Raw genomic sequence first — 21,052 nt, 5'->3', positions numbered from 1 at the left:
CCAAGATACCGGAAGCCGCTTGGTTCCACCTTGTATGTGCATTCCTGGGGGAATGGCCTGTGTACCGCCCTGTACTGGGAAAAGGATAGATTTGGCCCAGTTAATTCTCAGCCCACTGAATTCACCGTATCGGATGAGCATTTGCGTTACTATGGGGCAGGTTCGTCTCGGGTCACCCAAGTATACCAAGAGATCATCCGTGTATAAAGACGCCCTGTCTTCGTGCCCCTCCGGCCACCTGAATCCCAACCAATCCTTGCTCTGGCGGAGCCACAGGGCAAGTGTCTCTATCGCGGGGGCGAAGAGAAGGGGGGACAAGGGGCATCCCTGCCGTGTGCCCTTGCCCAGGGGGAAAAGCTCAGAGGGCCACCCATTTACCTTCACCTCTGCTTGTGGATCTGTGTAAAGGAGTTGTACCCACCCCAGGAAGTTGTCCCCCGAATCCCATTCTTCGCATAGTTTCCCAGAGGCCGTCCCAACAAACCGAGTCGAACGCCTTCTCAAAATCTATGGCAAGTAGTGCAAGCGGTTTGTCTATGATAGGGGCCCTTTCCAGCAGTAGGTGGAGGCGCCGCAAGTGCATACGTGTTGATTTATGTGGCATAAACCTACATTGGTCCGGGTGGACCAGGGAGGTAATTACTGCTTGCAACCGGTTGGCTAGGATTTTGGCGAGGATTTTAATTTCGCTATTGAGTAATGAGATAGGCCTATAGGAGGCACATTGCTCGGGTGGTTTACCTGGTTTGGGAATAAAGACGATCGTGGCTTTGCGCAGATCCGGGGGGAGAGTGCCCTGGTCGCGGTCCCCGAGGAACATTTTGTAAAGGTATGGTGCCAGTTTCTCCCCACCCAGTTTCTTCCAGGTCTCGACCGGGAACCCGTTGGGGCCCGGTGTTTTCCCCGACTGCAATTGGCTACAGCCTCAGCAATCTCCGCTTCGGTGAGAGCCGAGTCCAGTTGTGCCCTCTTTTGTTCTGATAGGAATGGTAGGGTGATGTGGTCTAGTAGGGAGGGATCCAGAGGGGACACTGGGGCGGCGTACAGAGTAGCATAGAAGTCAGCAAAAGCCCGGCTATATCCCTATCTGAGTGGCATTTCCCATTCTGCGGGGTTATAATTTCTCTAGCATAGCATTGACCCTCGTCTCTTCTCTCGAGCCAGGCCAGCATTTTCCCAGCTTTGTCCCCGTGTTCATAGACCCTTGCCCTGGAGTCTTGGTGGGCTTGTCTGGCGTTGTCTAGTTCGATATGTCGAAGATGTTCTCTAGCACCCTTAAGGGATCTGAGAGTCTACGGGCTTGGGTCGCGAACAAATTTGGCTTCCCAATCGCCCACATCAGTTTCTGCCTCCAGCAGCTTCCGAAGTCGCTCCCTCTTCTTATTTGCTACCCAGGAGATCGCTTCCCCCCCTCAGTACCGTTTTGTATGCTTCCCATAACGTGACTGGGTCATCGACCGTAGAGGTATTAATTTCAAAATATTCATTAGTTACTTCCGTGAGGTGGTCGACAAGATCAGGGGAGCCCAGATAGTAACTATTCAGCCTCCATGATCTGGGTGGGGTTTTGCTTTGGATGCGCAGTACCGCCATGAGGGGTGAGTGGTCTGAGATGCCTCGGGAGAGTAGGTCTGCAGCGGTCGCTCTATGTATATCAGTGCCTGGGAGGAAGAGGTAGTCCAGTCTAGACATGGACCCATATGCTCCCGAGTGGAACAAGTAGGTCTAGTCCACAGGGTGGAGATGCCGCCACACATCCCGAAGGCCCAGGGCCGATGCAAATTCAGCTAGTTTGGTGGGAGTGTTCGGGTTGCGGTCCCTGATGTGAGTGCGATCCTTCATATTGCACATGACATCGTTAAAATCGCCCCCCAAAATCCACATATCAGGTTGGTGTCTTGCCATAAGGATGAACAAGTTGGTGTCTTGCCATAAGGATGAACAACTCATCCAGGAGTTCCTCTCCCAGTCCTGGCGGGGAGTACACTGACGCAATGGCCAGTGTTTCTTATCCCAGTGTTCCTATGACCACCACATAGCGACCCCGGGGGTCTTGTTCAACTGTTAGCGATGTGAATGGGACGCGTTTATGTATCAGGATAAGAGTCCCTCTGGATCCCATTGTGTATCCCGCATGTAGGGCCAATCGGTAGTTGGTTCTGCGAAAGAAAGCGCAGCTGGTCCCGGCTAAGTGTGTCTCATTTATCAGGGCGACGTCGGGGGAAGTGTCTGTTCAAGAACTGCAGAACAAGGCGTTGCTTAATTCCGGACCCCAACCCTTTCACATTCCATGTAATTATTTTGAGAGATCTGGGGCGCTCAGGGGTTGGTGCGTGGGTCAGTGTGGTCACCATTTATTGTGTACAGTACCAGGTTTGCAGACATTATGGGTTGTTTCATGGGATTGTTGTGTGTTGGATGGTGTGATTCATTAATTTCGTGAATGCGTAATAAACGTGTATTAATTCTAAAACAAGAACATAAACTCGCCCATACCCCCTTCCTATACTCCACCCCAACACCAAGTACCTGTCGCCCGAACATTGTTGACACTCGGAACTAGAGTGTCAGCTAAAACTTGGGGTCCTGGCTGGCAGGCGAGCAAAATGGGTCCCCTTGGGTCCGCAGCTCCTACCGCCTTTGAACATTCCGTGGTTCTTAGTGTTCACGTGCGACGTTGGCCTCTCCTCGGTTCGATATTCCGTTGCATCTTAGTGCTAGTTGGTTTCCCGTGCCTCAGTTGGCGGGGTTTGCCGCCTGTTCCAGGATCGCTAGTTCCTGGGCATACGGGTGCCCCCCGGGAGGGGGAAGAACCGTCCCAGGTCGTGGTCTCCTTCCCCGATCCGTCGGTCTTGCTGTCCAGTCCCCTTCAATGTGCGCCTCCGCCCATCTCAAAGCCTCCTTTGGATCCGTGAAATGAACTGTGGTTCCCTTGTGGTGGATCTTGAGTTGGGCCGGAAACAGCAGTCCGGATCTTACTTTCATGTGGAATAGTTGCCGCTTCAGCGGTTCAAACGACTGTCTCGCCCTCTGCACCTCCCGGGTGTAACCAGAGAAAAAGGCGATTCGGGAGCCATTATGGGTGATTGTACCTTTGGAGCGAGCCATTTGAAGGAGTGCATCTCTGTCCCGATAATTAAGGAATCTGACTATGATCATTCTGGGATGTGCGCCCGAAATAAGCCTGCTCGATGGCATTCTGTGAGCTCTCTCCACCGAGAAGAACTTAGAGAAGGGGCGAGGAGCATAGATTTTCTTTGGCACAAGAAGTACATTGAATAGATACCCTTGTTGAACTGGTTTTCCGGGACGATCTCTATGGCATCCTTTTCTAGAAGTGCTTTGACCTCTTCCAGCAGAATGCGCCATTTCTCCTGCGTTGTCGGTCTTTGTCTTGGCGGGTAGTTGGGCGGTGTTTGTATGAATTCTTTGCAAAAAGGTTCCTGCTACGGTGGAAAGTACCCAATGTCTGATGTGATCCCCTCCCATGTGCGCGTATAATGACAAATGCGACCTTCTACTGGAGAAGTGGTCAGCAAGATTGTATGCAGTACGCTGTGGGAGACTGCATCATCCCTGTCCTCTTGGCAATAGTTACCCCTATACTACACAAGTTGGTAGAGTGATTGAGTAGCTAGGCTTATCGCAAGAGGGGTCAATGTGAGCCATAGGGCTATTACACAGATATTCACAGTGACAAGTATCCAAATAAACACTTAAGGTTTCTTTATTAAACAATTATTTATTAATTTAACAGTCAGTTGAATAAGCCTTCTTTAGAAGGGATCAAACTATGCAACAAAAATATACTTCAAAACTACACACACTCAGTTTCAATAAATCAGTAGATACCCTTTTGGGATGGCACACAGATGTGTCCTACACCCTGAGGTGACTTAAATAACTAGGACACTGTGGACATTGATCTATCACTGGCACATTTAGAGCAATACGGAGGTTAGTGTCAAAAGGAAAAGATGTGGGAAATAAAACAATGGTTAACAAATATTCTTAAGCAGGTAAGTACTTTTTGAACCCTCCAATGCAAAGTAAATTAAGTCAGAGGCAAGAAGAGTCTTTCAGGGCGCCAGGACAGCCAATATTAGTTGGGGAAAAAGTCTAGGTGAGCTGAAGCAGTTCTTGCAGGTAGGTTAAAAGTCTTGCAATGTTTTAGAAGTCTTTGTACAAAAATGGAATCACTGTAGTGCCACAAGCTGGGGGCTTGTGAGAGGCAAAGCTGCAAGCAACTCTGCAAAAGCAACCAAGACAAGTCTCAACTGAAAGCTAGCAAGGCCACACAACAAGAGGTAAGCAAACCATTAGTTTTAAAGTACCTTAGGTTAGAAGAAAGTGGTTCCATCTGGTTTCTGTTCCTGTGTAGGTCTGCAGATCCTGTTGTTCCTGGGCTAAAGTCATGGAGACAAGAGGGAGGACGTCTGGGGACTCTTGCACTACGAATTGAAGGTTGGCGGCAGCAACGGACAAACTTCAGATCAGAGGTACTTCGCGATTTCAGCTCCTCACGACTCTCTCAAATACCACCACTGAGGTTCTCGGATACCTTTATGAACATTCCTCGGATCTGGGATCCAGCACTCCATTGAGGTGGCTCAGGCTTGTTCAGTCCTGCTTCATGGGAGTCCAGAGGATCTTCCTAGAGCTAGAGTCGGACTTAAAAACGACACTTGATTCTGGTGCTCCTCTCCCTGGCAATCGGTTCCTGCAGCAGCAGTGGAAGTACAGCCAGCTCCGAGAGGATGTCCAGACGAGTTCGCTTTGGGGTTGATTGGTCCCACCAACGCAAGGGGAGAAGTCGGCCGTTGCAGGGCTTCCCTACTCGAGGTGAATTTAAAGCTTCAGCAACGCAGCAGGGCTTCACCAGGCAAACCAACGGTCCAGGAGTTGCAGCAAGCGTCTCTTTCAAGTTCTTCTTCCGAATCCTTCGTCCAGTGGTCGCCTCTGCCTTCCAAGCTAAAAGCATTGCCTTTTATGTAGGTTTCTCCCATTCATTCACAGCCTAGCTGTCAATCACACAGCAGGGTGGCTGTCCTGAAAGGACGGACAGCCAGCCAATCACCTTTGGGTGCATTCCTGTAACCAAGGGGATTAAGCACAGGGAGTTTTGGGCACCTCCCTCACTTCCTGTCCCTGCCAGACACGCTGGAGCAAGAGGCGTGCTTCACCAGTGAATCCTGCCAAAGACAAAACGAACAAAGGGACCAAACCTGGTTTGGCGCGCAGAGTAAATCTCAAGGACTTTTCCAACAAGAAATGGCGAAAAAAGAAGATCGGGCCATTTTGACAAAAAGGTGTTGTGTGACACAATGTAAAAGATGATGCCTATGGAGTTTGTCAGACTCTATAAGCAAAAGAAACGCAGAGTTAAAAAAAATCACATTAAAATACGAGAGAGTGTGAAAAAAGGTCTCACTCTCTCCAGGTTAAAGAAAATCAAGTCCCCAGAAAGTCTTTAAGGCTGGCAACTTTCTTCATCTTGCCACTCTCAACTCTCACTCTGCTGTCAAACACTCATATGACATCTATGACATCTGCTACCTCCTTGAAGAACTGGACCTTGAGGTCCTCGGTCTTACTGAGACATAGTTCACGGCCAGCTCTGTCACAAGCTTTGACACTCTCCTCCCTGATGGCTACAAGATCATCTCCGCACCCAGATCCACCCAGCCTGGAGGGGGTGTAGCCCTGATCTTTCCTGAGTGAATTCTCCACTATCATTTCCACTGGAATGCCTTGTCTGCAGGCTTGCTCTCTCTCTCTCCTAGCCGCTCTCTTACTGTTGCCCTCTACCGGCCGCCTGGTCAATTCTCTCTGAGCGGGCTGACCTCTCCTCTGCCCTCCTGGCTTCAACAACTCCTCCTTGGTGACAACATCCATCTCGATTCTCACTGTTCCTCATCTGTGCTCTTTCACGACCTCTGTGATTCCTTCTCCCTCTCTATCCTCCGTATCTGGCCCGACTCACTATGCAGGACACACACTTGATGTCTAGCTCCCCTGGCCTCCCCATCTCTATCCCTCTGACCACTCCTTTCTCCTGGAGTGACCACAGCCTCCTCTCCTCTCATCTCTCCCTCTCAATCCCCCACCCCCCCAAGCCAAGCCTACCCAAATATTGCCACCTACCTTCTCAGACATCCGGCCCATGAAGCGTGTGTCAGTTGAGGCTTTCGCTGCCACCTTCTCCCCTCTCCCCCCTCCTCCTCCTCTGGCTGGCTCACACCCAGACACAGCCCTGTCCTTTCTCTACTCTTCTATTTCTTATACTCTTGATGCTCTTGCCCCTGTCATGAGGATCCGTTTGAAGTTCAAAGCCAAGTGCAATTCCTGGTATGACTCCGACCTAGCTACACTTAAACATAAGTGTAGGGTGGCAGAGAGGAAATGGAGGGCTTCTTGTTCATCCTCTGACAAACTGGCCTGTCGCCTGCTCCAAAGGCAATACAGACTCTCTGTCCTCACGAAGAATTGAGTCCAAATTCAAGCCCATGTCTCTGCGGCATCTAACAACTCGGCTGAACTCTTTAAAATCTGCAAGGAGCTGGCCCACCCTGCTGCAGTCTCTACCCCTCCTCTTGCCTTCCAGGCTCTTCACAATGCCCTTGCCTCTCACTTTATTTCAAAAACCCAGGACACCCTGTCCCCCCTCTCCGGTCTCCTCTCCATCTGCACTTGCTGACCCGCCTTCAACCGCCCCCCCCCCCACCCTCTTTCTCATCTTTTCCTCTTTTTTCCCCTGATGCGGTCACTAGACAAGTCTGATCTATGAAAGCCTTGCCAAAACAGGTTCATCTCTGTTCCTCTAAAACCAAGGACGACATTGATGCCCTTGTTCCGGCCCTTGCCGATTTCTGCAACCTCCTTTGCCTCAGGATTCTTCCCCTCTCCTCTGAAGCACTCCCTTGTGCATCCTATTCTCAAGAAACCCACAGCTGAGCCTTCTTGTCCAGCTAACTATTGCCCAATTTCCATTACTCCAGTTCTGGGTAAACTACTGGAAAAACTGTCCATCTCGCAGCTTAACCTTCATTCCGATTCTGTTGGCTCTCTCAATGACCACCAGTCTGGCTTTACAGCTGCCAGAAGCATGGTAACTGCTCTCCTGAACATCTGTGAAGATCTGCTCTCCAACCTTGACTAACATTCCCTCTGTCCTCATCCTACTCGATCTCTCTTCTGCCTTCGACAAGGTCAACCATATCACCCTGCTCAATCGTCTCAGTGATAACCTGGGTATCACTGATCAGGCTCTGGCCTGGCTGACCTCATCTATGACCGAACCTCCCATGTCCAACTTGGGTCCTTCCTATCATCTTTCTTCCTCTCTACTTGTGGTGTTCCCCAGGGGTCCAACCTCTCGCCCTGGGTTTTCAACCAATACCTGGCAACTCTCCCACTGCATTGCCACTTTCTGCTCAAATTTCCAGTGTTACGCAGACAACTCATTTTCAGGCTGCCTTTGGCCACCTCCTCTCCTTCTCTCATCTCTGATTGCCTGCCATTCAAGATTGGTGTGCCGCCAATGATCTTTGTCTAAATGCAAACAAGACTGAGATCCTCCACATCGGCACACCTTCAATATCCTTTCCCCTCACTCTCTGGCTGGCCTCCCTTGGCCCTCCTCCTACCCATATCTGCGAAGCTAAGAACCCCGGGGTCATCTTTGACCCCACACTTTCCTTGTCCGCCCATATCTCTGATGTCTCTAAAAAGTCAAACTTCCTACTGCATTTCCCCTGAGGTATCCTTCCTTTCCTCTCCTTCCCCCAGAATCTCATTGTCTCCCAAACTCTGGTTCTCTCCGGGTTGGACTATTGTAACAGCCTCTTTCTAAATCTTCCTGCCTCTACTTTCCGCCCTTTACAACTAATCCAGAACAAGACTGCAAGCATTGTCCTTGGCCTAAAGCCCTAGGATCATCTCTCCAGCTCTGACATCCCTTCATTGGCTCCCAGTGAATGCAAAGATTAATTCAAAACCCTCTATTGTCCACAAGGCTTTCTGGGGCCTGGGTCCAAAGTACCTTAAACTATCCTTCCGTAAATACCTCCCCTCTCAAGCTCTTCGCTCCTCTACCTCGAACTCCCTGAGGGTCAGTCATTTTTCAAAGAAACGAGCTGGGGGTAGATCTCGGTTTTAGGCTGGTGCCTCCCTTTGGAACAGCCTCCCTGTCACTCAAACTTGAGGAGAACCATCTCCGGTTCCAGAAGCACCTTAAGACCTTCCTTTTTGCCCCCTCTCTCACCTGCTGATCTGTTCCTCTATTGGCACCGTGCACCTGGCCACCCTCTGTACTCCAGGCCCACGTACCTGCTCACCCTGCCACCCCTCCTGCACTGCCTCCGGGCCACCCATTGCAATGGAGTCTGTATCTGTACCCATACAGTCACCTACCCCCTTTCCTTTCTTTCTGCACTTATCAGACATACCCTGTCTGCTACCTTAAACACAGCACTTTCTGGCTGCACTACCATTGTTTATTGCCTTTATCATTTATTTTTATTTATAATTATTTATCCGTTTCTCCTGCTCCGCACTTTCCACTTCTCCCCCTTCCATGCACTTTTCCCCTTTCCCTTGCACTTGCGCGTTCTCAATGTCACTGGGCCTAGTAAGATCGTTTTTTTGTTCTCTCCTATTCCCCTCCCTTGCTTTGTCACGCTCTGAAACATTTGTGTACGAGCGCAATATAAATAAAATATATCTGCCCAAGTGCCTGAATGGGACCAGCTCCCACTGGAGGTCTGGCTGTCCTGATTGGACAATCAAACGCCCGTTTCTGTAAACTGCCGAGGAAGATTGCAGAGGAGTGAGTGCTGGAAATGTACAAAAGTTGAGGCTCCTGCAGTGGAAACGCAAGTCGACCACTGGAAGCTGAAGTAACCTAAGATGAAGACGGCCAGAGACGCCTGAAGACCCTTTGCAACACTGAAGTGACGACTGCTGTCTTGACCCCGTTTTCTGTGCGACAGAGGAACTCCGAATTTTGATTAGATTTGAGCCATCTCCTGAGGTCCTGTGAGTTTCCAAAACAGTGGAACCCTAACACCAGAAGACCTGCTGCCATTCCGAGTGCATCATCGTGGAAAGGCCAAATCCATCCAAGTCTTTGCTGAGCCCTCAAGGACACTCCAGAAACCCAATCCAACTCAACCAGACCCCCTCATCAGAGTGTGGGGCTGCAGGAACCGAAGAAGACTGACCAGGCGAATCGCGTCCTTTGTTGGTGCTGCAGAAATGGCGCCAAAATAGCAGTGTGACCAGAGAAGTTGATGAAAGCCATGCCAGAGGTCCTTCATCGAGACTGCTTTGAGAGATCCCGTCCATTGTCCTGCTTTTCGTCATCAGACCAAGGTATCCGGAGGTCAGGTCCAGAGCTGCAACATCGCAGAGCATCCACCACAAACGTATTCTTCAAACCTAAGGAAATGTGGGGAAAAAGGAATGGATTACCTTATTCTTGAAAGTCGCTCCTGAGCGGTGGGAGTGCATGTAGAGGTGTCCAGGGAAACCCGCTCTTACCTCCGACTCAAGCCGCTGCTTGTGTTCTTTTAGTGAGTCCATTAACAGGGTGTTAGAGAGAATTCTCAGAAATGTGCTAATTCCCTCCACCTTAGAGACCCCCAGCAACTTTGCTGGATTTTGAGGACTTGATTTTTTTTAACCTGGAGAAAGTGTGACCCTTTTTGCCACACTCATGTATTTTAATGTGATTTTTTACACGGTTTCTCTTTTGGTCACGGAGTCTAACAAACTCCATAGGCATCATCTTTTACAACTATCACAAAGCACCTTCAGTGCAGTGACACAGTGAAGTCTTCCAGATTTCCCAAGGTTTAAATACCTTCTCTGGGATAAACTACTATCTCCCAGAGCAGTAAAGTGAAATTGACTTTATTTACCATTGTAACTTTCTAGACCCAGCACACACTGTCTTACAATAGATTACTGAAGGGGTTACTTAGTATCCCCTGTGCCTAGATCCTCATGCAACATTTTTATGTTACCATTTCCTCACTGAATGGCTGGTGGCACTGATATCGTTTTGAACTACCGCAGTTTGCATTTACTGCGACTGTTCGTAGCCTCCGGTAAAGCAACTGCGGGAGCCATCTTTTTCAAAATGGCGCAGAGCCATCTTTGATAAAATGGCCCCCGGTCTTCTTTTTTCGCCATTTCTTTGTGGAAAGGTCCTTCTAGAGAGTTTCTCTGCGCACCAAACCAGGTTTGGTCTCTTTGTTCATTTCGCCTTTGGCAGTGTTTGAGTGAAACCCACCTCTGGCTCCAGAGTGTCTGGGGTAGGCAGGAAGTGAGGGAGGTGCCCGACACTCCCTGTGCATAGTCTCATAGGAGACCCAAATGCACTCTGTGGTGATTGGCTGGCTGACTGACTGGCAAGGACAGCCACCGAGCTGGTTGAGTGACAGCAAGGCTGGAATGAATGGGAGAGAACCGAATAAAAGGCAAGTCTTTTGGCTTGGAAGGCAGAGTCGACCACTGGATGAAGGAACCGAAGAAGAGCTTGAAGAGGACACCTGCTTTAACTCCTGGACCGTTGGTTTGCCCGGTGAAGCCCTGCTGCAGTGCCAACTTGCCAAGTTTGCATCGACAGAAGCCCCTGCAAGGACGGCTTCGCCCTTTGAGTTGGTAGGACCAATCAACTCCAAAGTAAGCCACCTGGACATCCATCTCAGAGCTGGTTGAATTTCCACAGAGGAGTTGTTGGAAACCGTAGAGCCAGGGAGAGGAACACCAGATTGTGTGTGTTGCTTTTAAGCTGGCCTAGAGCTTTTGGAAGATCCTCCGGACTCCCAAGAAGCAGGACTGACCAAGCCTGAGCCCCCCCAACAGACTGCGGGACCCCAGAAGCAAGGAAAGCCCACCTCAACAGCCAGGAACCGCGTTGTTGCTATTTGCGGTGGTCGCAAGGAGCTGAAACGCCAAACAGCCACTGAAAGTGAAGTTGCCGCTTGTCCGTTTTTGCCAGTCTCAGTGCATTGCAGGAGTCCCCAGACGTCCTCCCTCTTGTCCACACGACTGCGGCCCAGGACCAGTGAGACCTCCAGAGCTGCACAGGACAGAAGTCATCAGCTGCATCTTTTCTTTATTGCTAAGGTACTGTAAAACAAGTCTAAGATAACTTACCTCTTACTGTGGAAGTGCTTGTAACTTCTGCAACTCACAAGTCTAATCAGCTTGTGGCCCGACATTTGAGTCTTCTTTTTATCAAAGACTCCTAAGAACTTGTGCAAAGACTTTTCCATTTACTTACCTGAAGTGCTGCATCCTATACAAAGACTTTTGCCCATTGACTTTAGCTTAACCTATTGAATCGTATAACTCTTATAAGAGGATCTGAAGGTATTTGCCCTGCTTAAGAATATTGGTGATCTCGTGTTCTAACAACCTTTGCCTTTTACCAACGTTTAAGTGTTATGAATGCCAACAGTAAGATATTAATGTCCCCAGCGCCCTTGTTCCTGAAGTCACCTGTGGGTGTAGGTTGTGTCTGTGGGCCATCCCAAAAGGGTCTCGTTTGATTCAGAAACAGAGTGTACAGTATTGAAGAGTATTTGTGTATTACTATTATATTGCTCCCTTCTAAAGAAGGCTTTATAACTGACTGATAAATTAATAATTGTTTATGCAAGAAACCTTGAGCGTAAGAGTTTATTTGAATACCTGTAACTGTGAATCTTTGTGCAACTCCACTAGTACTCACATTTCCCCTCAACATACGCCTGGCTGCTCAACACGCTACCAAAATTGTGTAATACAAGCTTATACCAAAGGTTGGGTTGCCTATACCTGTAGTCATAGTTGTTTGTAGTGTTCCCAGAGGGTAGTGCATTCAAAGTTTGCCTAACACAGGGTCTCCCATGTTGGTTAAGTCTTCTTGTATCTTCCTTCCTAAAGACTAGAAAGTATCCACAGGAACGTTTGATTTCTGCTGCTTTTAAAGACTAAGCCTCTTCGAACTGCATTTAGCCAGGGTTGAGTTTTGGACTTTAAAATACTTGCTGTGCAGGGAAACTGCTTTTAGAACCTGTAGCTCTGCTGGAATAATACTAACCAACTGTTTTCCTTACCAGAGATCACTATTTTATATGCGTGTGCTGACTAAATACAATTACCGTATTATGATGTAGGTGTGCATTATTACCGATAGTATGGTAGACCTGGGAAACTCCTGTAACAATTGTATGCGTTCAGCAACTACCATCTAAGAAGTGGCCTTTTGAAAGTATACCTTTGTGTGATGGTTTATTGTGCTAAGTATTTACCAGTGATACTTGTGTAAATACAATAAATTTATATTTTAATATACATGTATGTGTAAGTGTTTCTTTGATGTGCATTACTAAATGGGTTCAGTGTACTTACCTACAGCTCAAATGTTCCTCTTAAGATAAGCCTGACTGCTCTGCCACTCTACCAAGGTCTCGGAGTAGTACAGACTCATACTAAGAGTTACGGATCTACAAACCAAGGGGATAGCCTACTTAGTCTTACCTCCAAGTGGGACTTTAAGAAAACTCCCCTAACAATGTTACACCAGGTGTCTTTCTCTTAAGAAATATTTCAGGTGTTCCAGAAAGGCTCTTCTGAGTTCCTGGGGAGTAGCACTAGGAGAGGCCCCTCTGATACAGATTTCCAAACAAAGAAGGGAGCAAGTGCGGCAAAAAAACAGAATTTGAAGTGTGACTTAAGTATCTTATGCCAGAAGGCATTAATCGTAGGAAGCAGCTACCACCCCCCTTAAGGCCTAAATAGACTGCCCCCTAGAAGTACGGACCCAGACAAAACAGACCTGGTCAATCCCTGATAGCACAAATGTAAGCAGGACTTTGTACCCCAATGCAAACTGAATGGGAACAGGGGCCATTCAAGAGATACTCAGGTCCCTAGAGCTCCCACAAAGCCCAGAACTGGCCCTGGTAGATAGAAAGTGCAGGTAACTAACTGCTAGAAAGGAGAGTTGTGCTCACCAGGTAGTTCCTGGCTCCCTGATTATTTTTGGGAACCACTACCATGAGTACTTACCTGTGTGCCCTGGGCTGGGGGACTTATTGAGATAGTTACCCCCAGCGATCCGCAAGGTCGAAGATCTCTGCATGCGTCCTTCAACCATATTTTCCAATTAGTTTATTTGGGGAGGAATTCTTGTTGTCTGCATCGCCTTCTGGGGCTCCAACCTGGCAATGAGGGGCTCCTCTGGCGACCCCTGGGCCTGGTTGCAGCCATCGCCCTACCAGTGAGGTAGTACTGGGACTTTCCTTCGTTTTGGCCTATTTATTACTGTGGGGAACTTAACTCAGATGAAACTCTTCTAAAGTGACCTTCGAGATACTTAACTGCCTCTGGACATTTTTCTTGCACCCTGCTTGGGTTCAGCCAGTTTTAGACCAAAGACTGGGATCATAGCTTGCAATTGCGATTTATCTGTATTATTATTATGTTTTTTAAGTCTGCAGTACACTCTTACCTGTGAAAATGCCTGAATCCAAATCCAATACATCTCTTTTTAGTGTCTATTCTTTTCTAGGAGTGTATTACACTGGGGATATTAGTCTAAATGTATCCTAACTTTTGGTGGCCTCTAGCTGCGTTTTTTCTCCTTTCTTCTCTTTTTAGGTCCTACATTTACTGGGTCGGTGCACATGTGGATCATCCATGATAATATGCCCTAGCAGGTTACACATATTGAGCCGGTTGGGAATTGGAGTCCTGGTCCTGACATTAATAGTGTTTTTTAATGTCTATGGTCCCCCTGCCCCCTACTTTGTTGCTATATATTCTGTGACTAGATAGTGGTCTAAAATGTTAGTATAGGGATGAGAAGTATTTTGATTAACAATTTAGTTACCATGCATACACAGTATTTTAAAATGTGTTATTTGTACCCAAGCACTTATTTGAACTAATAGCTATAATTACCTATAGCTTAGAAAAGGTGTACATTTGTCAGTACACCAGTCTAATGTGGTTTATTTGGTTAACTATGTAGACTGTCTCAGTATCAGCTTACTTACTCCCTGCCTGAAGTTAAGCCCGATTGCTCTTCCGCACTACCCAAGGTAGAGGGGTTTGGTTTACCTTTTAGTTTGGGTTCACTTCGCCTAGCTCTTAGTTAAATGGTTGCACAACCCCCAATCGCCCACAAGGGTTGTACAAAAATGTCACTAACACCGAACCTACAATGTCGGACATCTGCATCCTACCCCGGCATTATGCCACCTTACCAGCGACCAGCCTCATCTCCAGTCGCTCCAAAGTTGACCCACATGTGAGTGAGTCTTTATCATCACTGGAACCATAACAGACAATATGGAGCCTGCCTCTGCCAATGGAGAGCTTTGACTTTTCTACCCATTTAAAAAGTTGCTACAGCCCGCAGTTCATTTCTTATACCCGCAAGGGCAGGTAAACCGCCTTTATACTGCTAGTATCAACCTTTTTGGGAAATGTGTACTATTTGGAATACACTTGGCTATGGAACATTCTTAAGTCTAAACTGGCCAAGTAAAGTACCCAGAGGACTCAAGTTGCCCCTGAACATTCCCCCTAGGATAAGTGCGAGACCTGAAAATCATTCTACTATACACAGTTCCTTCCTCAAACTGCAGTACCATTTTCCTGCACAATAAAGGAAGATTGATTTTGACTAATGTTTTGTGTGTACAAGGTGGTATGCTGTTCCCTTAACAGCAGACATCCTCTCCCCTGAGAGTTCAGCCTTGGCTGCGCGACAAATGTTCCACTAAAAGAGACGGGTGGACTAGAGGGAACCCTATTGCCATGTTGTGGGTACAACTTTCCCACACCCAAAACACTTAGGAACATCTTACTCACACTATGGAGGGTGCGAAGAAAGTCTCCGACATATGAAAGAAATTGGGAAGAGGATATAACTGTTACATGTAGCTGTTGCACATGAAATCAACCGTGTTTCACTTAATTCTTATGATACTTTGAGATTGCACAAGGCTCTGCCCCATGCCTAGCTCTTCAGTGTGCATAAAAGTGTAGAGTTGTACAAAAGTCCATTATCAAGAAGTCATTGTCTAATAACTCGTCGGGTCTGTATCTGGCGGATTTTGTGCACAGACTATCTTCGAGTACAATAGAAAGTCAAATATCATGAACCAATACTTTTTAAAACTGTCATTTATTTAGAATTGATAAAGTGCAAAGTTCACCCTAGGCTATCTTGGTGCACTTCATAACAAGTATACCAGCACTGGTGTGGATTCCTGATTCTCACTGATAGATAGAAATATATGCATGCTACAAGACATTGTGTAGGGGCAGATGGCCAAGAAGGAGGTACAATACAAATATTCCACTTACTTTGTTACCAGCTCGTCCAGTTCTCCCAGCTCGGTGAACATAATCCTCGTAATGGTTAGGGCAACTATAGTTTATCACTAGGATCAGCTGTTTTACATCCAGGCCACGTGCTGCAACAGAAGTGGCCACAAGCAGTCTGCACACACCACTCTTGAAATCATTAATGATGCTGTCTCTGTCATACTGATCAATGCCTGAAAAATAGTAATCCAGTTTAGAAATGGTAGCTCACAGATTCATAAATAGATACAATTGGTATCTAGCGCTGCCCTTATTATAACAGATACCAAAGCAATGTTACTTTTTTGTTAGTTATAGATTCAGCGTGCATCATAAATTAGCAAAACACTACAAAATAGCTTTCTAAATAGACCCTTTTAAAAACTGAAATAAGATCACAAGGTAATGTCACTAACTTACTTGAAATATCTTGTTAAAAAAGTACAAAATACAGAAGTATCTTGTACTCCGAGTTCAAAGTCCCCTTACCTCAGCAAAGAAAACCTGCCCATAGCATGTAACAAATTTAAAAATTGAGGCTGCAAAGCACGCACATAAGTGAACGTGCAGGCTTTTCCCCGTTACATGCCCTCAATCTTCATAGCGCACGTTTTTTCTTTTTCCATTTGTGGACGTCGAACCACATTGTCGCAGTTTGTGGGCAGATCACATCATTCCCAAGTTAACTCTTGCAAACACATCCACCTAAAGCAGTGTACATGTTGTGCAATACCATAGCATTTGTCGTAGAGACCCAGAGCCTCCTTAGCAATTCCAGCATGAGCCATTTGCAGACAGGCCTAGGCGGAGCATCCTGTCAGGGGTCTAATACAGCCTGAAGATTATTCGCTGTTGGGTATATTTGGAGCTAAAGTCCAAGTCTTTTTTTTGTGATCATTTTATTTTCACAATTTCAATAAGCACGAGCAAATTTAACAAATCATGAGTCATCAAAATATTAAATGCAACAATACGAACCACTCAAATCACAGAGTATCCACCCCTCCATCGACTAATCAAAAATCCAAAACATGCAAATAAACGGAAAAAGAAAAAGCTCAAGTGTAAAGCCGCTTTATAACTGAAGGGCATACTTAATTTCTATTAAAATTGTGTCGCATCTAAACCAAATTCTGTACACTAGCCGCACCCCCCCCCCCTTACTATCAGTCAATATTAGACGCTCTACAGTTAAATTATCAGTTAAGTTATCAGTTAGACTAATCTAGATGCAGATATGGGTGATGTTGGGGAGAATTCTCATTTCTGTGCTAATTCCCTTCAACCTTAGAGACCGCCAGCTCTTTTTCTGGACTTTAGGACTTTCTCATTTCAACCCTGGAGTGAGACCTTTTTCTCCCTCCCTCATGTGTTTTGACCTGATTTGGATGAAGTATTTGCTCTGTTTTTGGAGTCTGACAAACTCCATAGGCATCTACATTTTGTATGGTGACACACAGCACATTCAGTGCAGTGTCTCAGAGAAATCCTTTAGATTTCTCATAGGGTTTAAATACCTTTTATTGTGTGAACTACTGTTCCCAAGAATAGTAAAGTGAAATTGACTTTACTTACCTTTTCTCTTTGTAGCTCCGGCACACACCATCTCATGTGGAGTGCTGGGGGGGGTTACCTAGTAGCCCCTTATCCTGCATTCTCATGTAACATTTTTATGTTACTCTTACTACTTTTAATGGCTGGTGGCGGAGGTTTAATTTTTCTACCATTGTGCTTTCCTACCGCAGGCTGAATCCTCAGCTGCAGTATAGCACTCATGGGCGATTATTTTGTCAAAATGGCCCTGGTCATCCTTTTTCAGCATTTTCTGTTTGTGAGGTCTTTCTCGAGTATTACTCTGCGCATTGAGTTAGGTTGGAGCACTTTGTTCGTTTTGCCTTTATTGGGCTTCACCCCTGAAGCTCGCCTCTGGCTCCAGTGTGTCTGGAAATGCAGGATGTGATTGAGGTTCCAGAAACTCAATTGTCCTTTGTCTCTAGGAATGCCTGAATGCAACCAGTCCTGATTGGATGGCTGGCTGTCTAGGTGACTCTACAAAGAATCAGTGTTTACCTGCTAAGTGGTTGGGTAGAATTCCATCTTTGGGGTTATTTTACCAACTAATTTTATTTTTACTTCCACTGTATTGCATGACTAGTGACACCCCCCACCCCTCCATACCCCCCACCCCCGTCACTACAACCCTTTTTCTGAAGTGCTGGCCTTAGCAGCCACTATGACTACCAGGAACATGATTATTGATATCACTCCATTTTGGTCATGGGGTGATTATATCACCCTGAACGTGTTTTGGGGAGCGAGCTGGTGGCATCCGAGATCAAATTTTGGTTACAACATATTAATAGCCCTTTTTACAACAATAGAAGCCCAAGCACCTCTATGGTAGCCACTGGGGTACTAATTTATTTGTTCTAAGTCCTACCTGTGGGCAGTTTGTTATGTGACCTATCTTTTCTGCTAAAAAGGACTGGTGTGCTTAGGTGGTGTCATCTTGAGACCACTTGAGCACCCTGGGTTGTGGTATAAACTGGTGTAGACTGGTTTAACCTCCCTTAAACTTCCCAATCTACATTCTGTGTGGGAGTTCATGTGTGTTTGGTATTTTTTAGATTTAGACTGTCTAGTTGGCCACCAGAATCTTGCTGGCTGCCTGGATTGTGATTAGCACCGGCAAAACAAAGGTGCTCTTTATCGCCTCCATTTTCACACAATATGTGAAAGAATCATTCTGCATAGTTATTTAATCCCTTCCTACAGTTGAATTATTTAATATGTCAAAAACCAATAATCGAAAATACTAATTTAGAAAGCTTTAGAAGGAATCTTGATCAAATGTTATTAGTTTGTGAAAAGACAACTAGTGCCCTATAAAACAAGGGACATACAAATTTAAAAAACAATGAGAAAATCAAGGACAATTAACAGAGAAAATATAAAATGATTCTAGCTAAACTAACCACACACCTCAATCTTAGCAAAACATGTTCAATGAAATGATCTTACTTTACATTGTAAGTGAAATATGGTAGTCAAATAATTCATTAACTATATGTGGTAAACTCTCTATAGATATGTAATTAGCGGGCTGGCTTGACCAGCACCAGGATGAAGGAGGATGTGTGGGGGCTGCACTGGGCATTTTCAGACTCTTACCTAAAACTCTGCAAGACTGATGAAATGGGCATCTGCTGAAAGGCCCAGTTGTGGCCCTGGCTCCTTTATTCGTGCATCCCTGATTCACCTGGCCATTGAAATGGTTCAAAGGGTACAGGCAGAATATACAGGGGCGACCTGTGACCAATGTGTGGATTCTCTTCCTAAACAAGTTCCAAAGAAAGCCCTTCAATAGCCACTTATTGTTGAAACTTACATATCACTTTTATCCAAGGGGCATCAAATAAGAAAACACGGTACAATAACATGAGACAATGTACATGTGTCAAAAAAGGTGTATGATTTTCAAATACAAAACAAATGCTGTTCAGCAGTGAGAAGGCAAAATGTATCATACAATCCTTAAGACATTGTTTAGACAAAGCTAAAGAGGAAGCGGGCGATGAGGAACACCCATCAGGTGGTCATTTGTTCTTCTAATGGATTGCGTCTTCCCACGGATTCTTCATCCTAGGTAGACTTGCATAGCAGTATGTGTGCTGGTGGTGGGTGAGCGAGATCATATACATTTGTATCTAATGATGTTATGAAGGACTGCTCTTCCAAAATGAGCATCCTTGTCCGGGCAGTAGTTCACTGAAAATGTGTGAAAGGGCGACCACGTTGCAGCTTCACAGATGTCCTGCGCTGGTCTTCCTCTTTGAAATGCCGATGTGGTCATCACTCCCTTGGTGGAGTGAGCTCTTAGTCTTTCAGGAGGCTCCTTCCCCGCCATGTAATAGCATTGTGAAATGCATAATATGATCCATCTCGACAATGTCCATTTGGTCACTGCTCTACTTAGTTTGTGTTCGCTATAACCAATAAACAATTGATCCTCCTGTCTAAAATTGCTTGTCCTTGCAAAATAAAATCGGAGCCCTTTTTGGGTCCAGTTTGTGCAACCGCTCCTCTTTCGAAGGATAAGGTGGAGGGTAGAATGCCAGTAAGGTAATTTTTTGAGACAAGTGGCATTCCAACAGCACTTTGGGAAAGGAAGGATGAACCCACAGTTGTGCCTTCTGCTTAGTGAAGACTGAACAGTGGATTACACAACCAAGCTTTCAGTTCACTATCCCTGCAAGCGAAAGTGATGGCCAATTAAAATATAGTTATAAATAAGAAAATAATCTTCCATGCCAGAAGTCCAAGTAGACATGAATGAAGTGGCTCAAAGGGAGCCATCAGGAATGTGAAAACTAGATTGAAGTCCCAGGCTGAAACCAGAAAGGGGAGTGGTGGAAAGGTGTTATGACTGAATCACAATGGCCATTTAAAAAAATGAGCTTTCATTTGGTGTTTGCTTGTAGATGGAAATCACAGCAATCCTTTGCTCTGCACCAGTTGCAGAATTTATTTCAAAGGCAGCGGTATGGGGCCTTTATCGCATGTCTTCTGGCTATAAGCTGGTCCCCTTTTGCAATGGCGCAGACGGGCTAAAAAACGGTGGTGTGGAAGGTTGCCCAGAGCAATTGCCAGTGGTTTAGATTAATTTGAAACCTTCCACCCATCACTTTTGTGGTCAGTTTGTTTCTCCTTGTGAGAGAGGGTATGCCCAGACGTGGGTCCCTTGCTCGCTGTGCCACAGGGAACCAGGCTGCACCTCACTGAGGAGGTCCAACAAGGCCGAAACATGTCTGGGGTTGCTTGGTTTTCTGTGCAGAGGGGACCTGGCCTAGCAGTTCGGGCTGGGCTGCTACCTTTGGTGGCGGCAGCTGCTGACTGATTTGCACATGGCTGGTCCCCTTTTGCAATGGCGCAGACGGGCTAAAAAACGGTGGTGTGGAAGGATGCCCAGAGCAATTGCCAGTGGTTTAGATTCATTCGAAACCTTCCACCCATCACTTTTGTGGTCAGTTTTGGCTATAAGCAACACCTCCATAACGTCTTCCAGGAGCTCCCAATCCTTATACCATAGCCTTTCAGAAACCAGGCATGAAGGTTCAACGTCCTACCCCAGGATGGAGAAGACTATCCCCATCCTGCGAGAGTAGGTTCACTCTCTGGGGGAGGTAAATTGGAGGGCAGATGGACACGTCCAAGAGGTCCAGGCACCATGAGCTCCTGACCCAATACGGAGCATGTGCTTGGGATGGATAGGCACATGAAAGTAAGCGTCCTGAAGATCGAGTGACACCATCCAGTCCTGAGGTGAAGGGCCTCGAGGATCTGTGAAAGTGACCATCTTGAATTTGTCCTTCCTGAAGAAGTACCTCAGGTTCAAGATGGTTGCAGTCCTCTATCCTTTTTGAGCACCAGTAAGTACTATACCAACCGTGGTTCAGATCCGCTATAGGTACCTTTTTTATTGCACCTTTCTCCAGCAGGGAAATTATCTCCTGCTGAAGCGGATCTGGTGCCCGAAAAGGATGCATACCTAGGGGGCAATCTAAGGCTCTCTCTAGGAATGGGAGGCAGTAACCCCTGAGATACTATTTGTAGCACTCATGCACCCAAAGTAATAGTATACCATTGATCTAAATGCTGGGTCAACCTTCCTCCCACTGGAGTT

The 21,052-nt window shown here is 46.5% G+C and overlaps 1 protein-coding gene across 3 annotated transcripts in view; it reads right to left on the bottom strand.

Moving 5' to 3' along the window:
* DDX46 (DEAD-box helicase 46) overlaps positions 1 to 21,052 on the bottom strand; it is a 1,330,317-nt gene that overhangs the window by 326,983 nt on the left and 982,282 nt on the right. For all 3 annotated transcript variants that reach the window (XM_069652574.1, XM_069652572.1, XM_069652573.1), the window contains exon 16: positions 15,370 to 15,563. In XM_069652574.1, coding sequence (XP_069508675.1) covers positions 15,370 to 15,563 — 194 coding nt within the window. The remainder of the gene's footprint in view (positions 1 to 15,369; positions 15,564 to 21,052) is intronic.

The sequence above is a fragment of the Ambystoma mexicanum genome, chromosome 3p (assembly GCF_040938575.1).
Source record: "Ambystoma mexicanum isolate Mex_15411 chromosome 3p, UKY_AmexF1_1, whole genome shotgun sequence".
NCBI classification, from domain to species: domain Eukaryota; kingdom Metazoa; phylum Chordata; class Amphibia; order Caudata; family Ambystomatidae; genus Ambystoma; species Ambystoma mexicanum.
The sequence above is the reverse complement of the archived record's forward strand: the minus strand, read 5'-3'. Positions and strand labels throughout refer to the sequence as shown.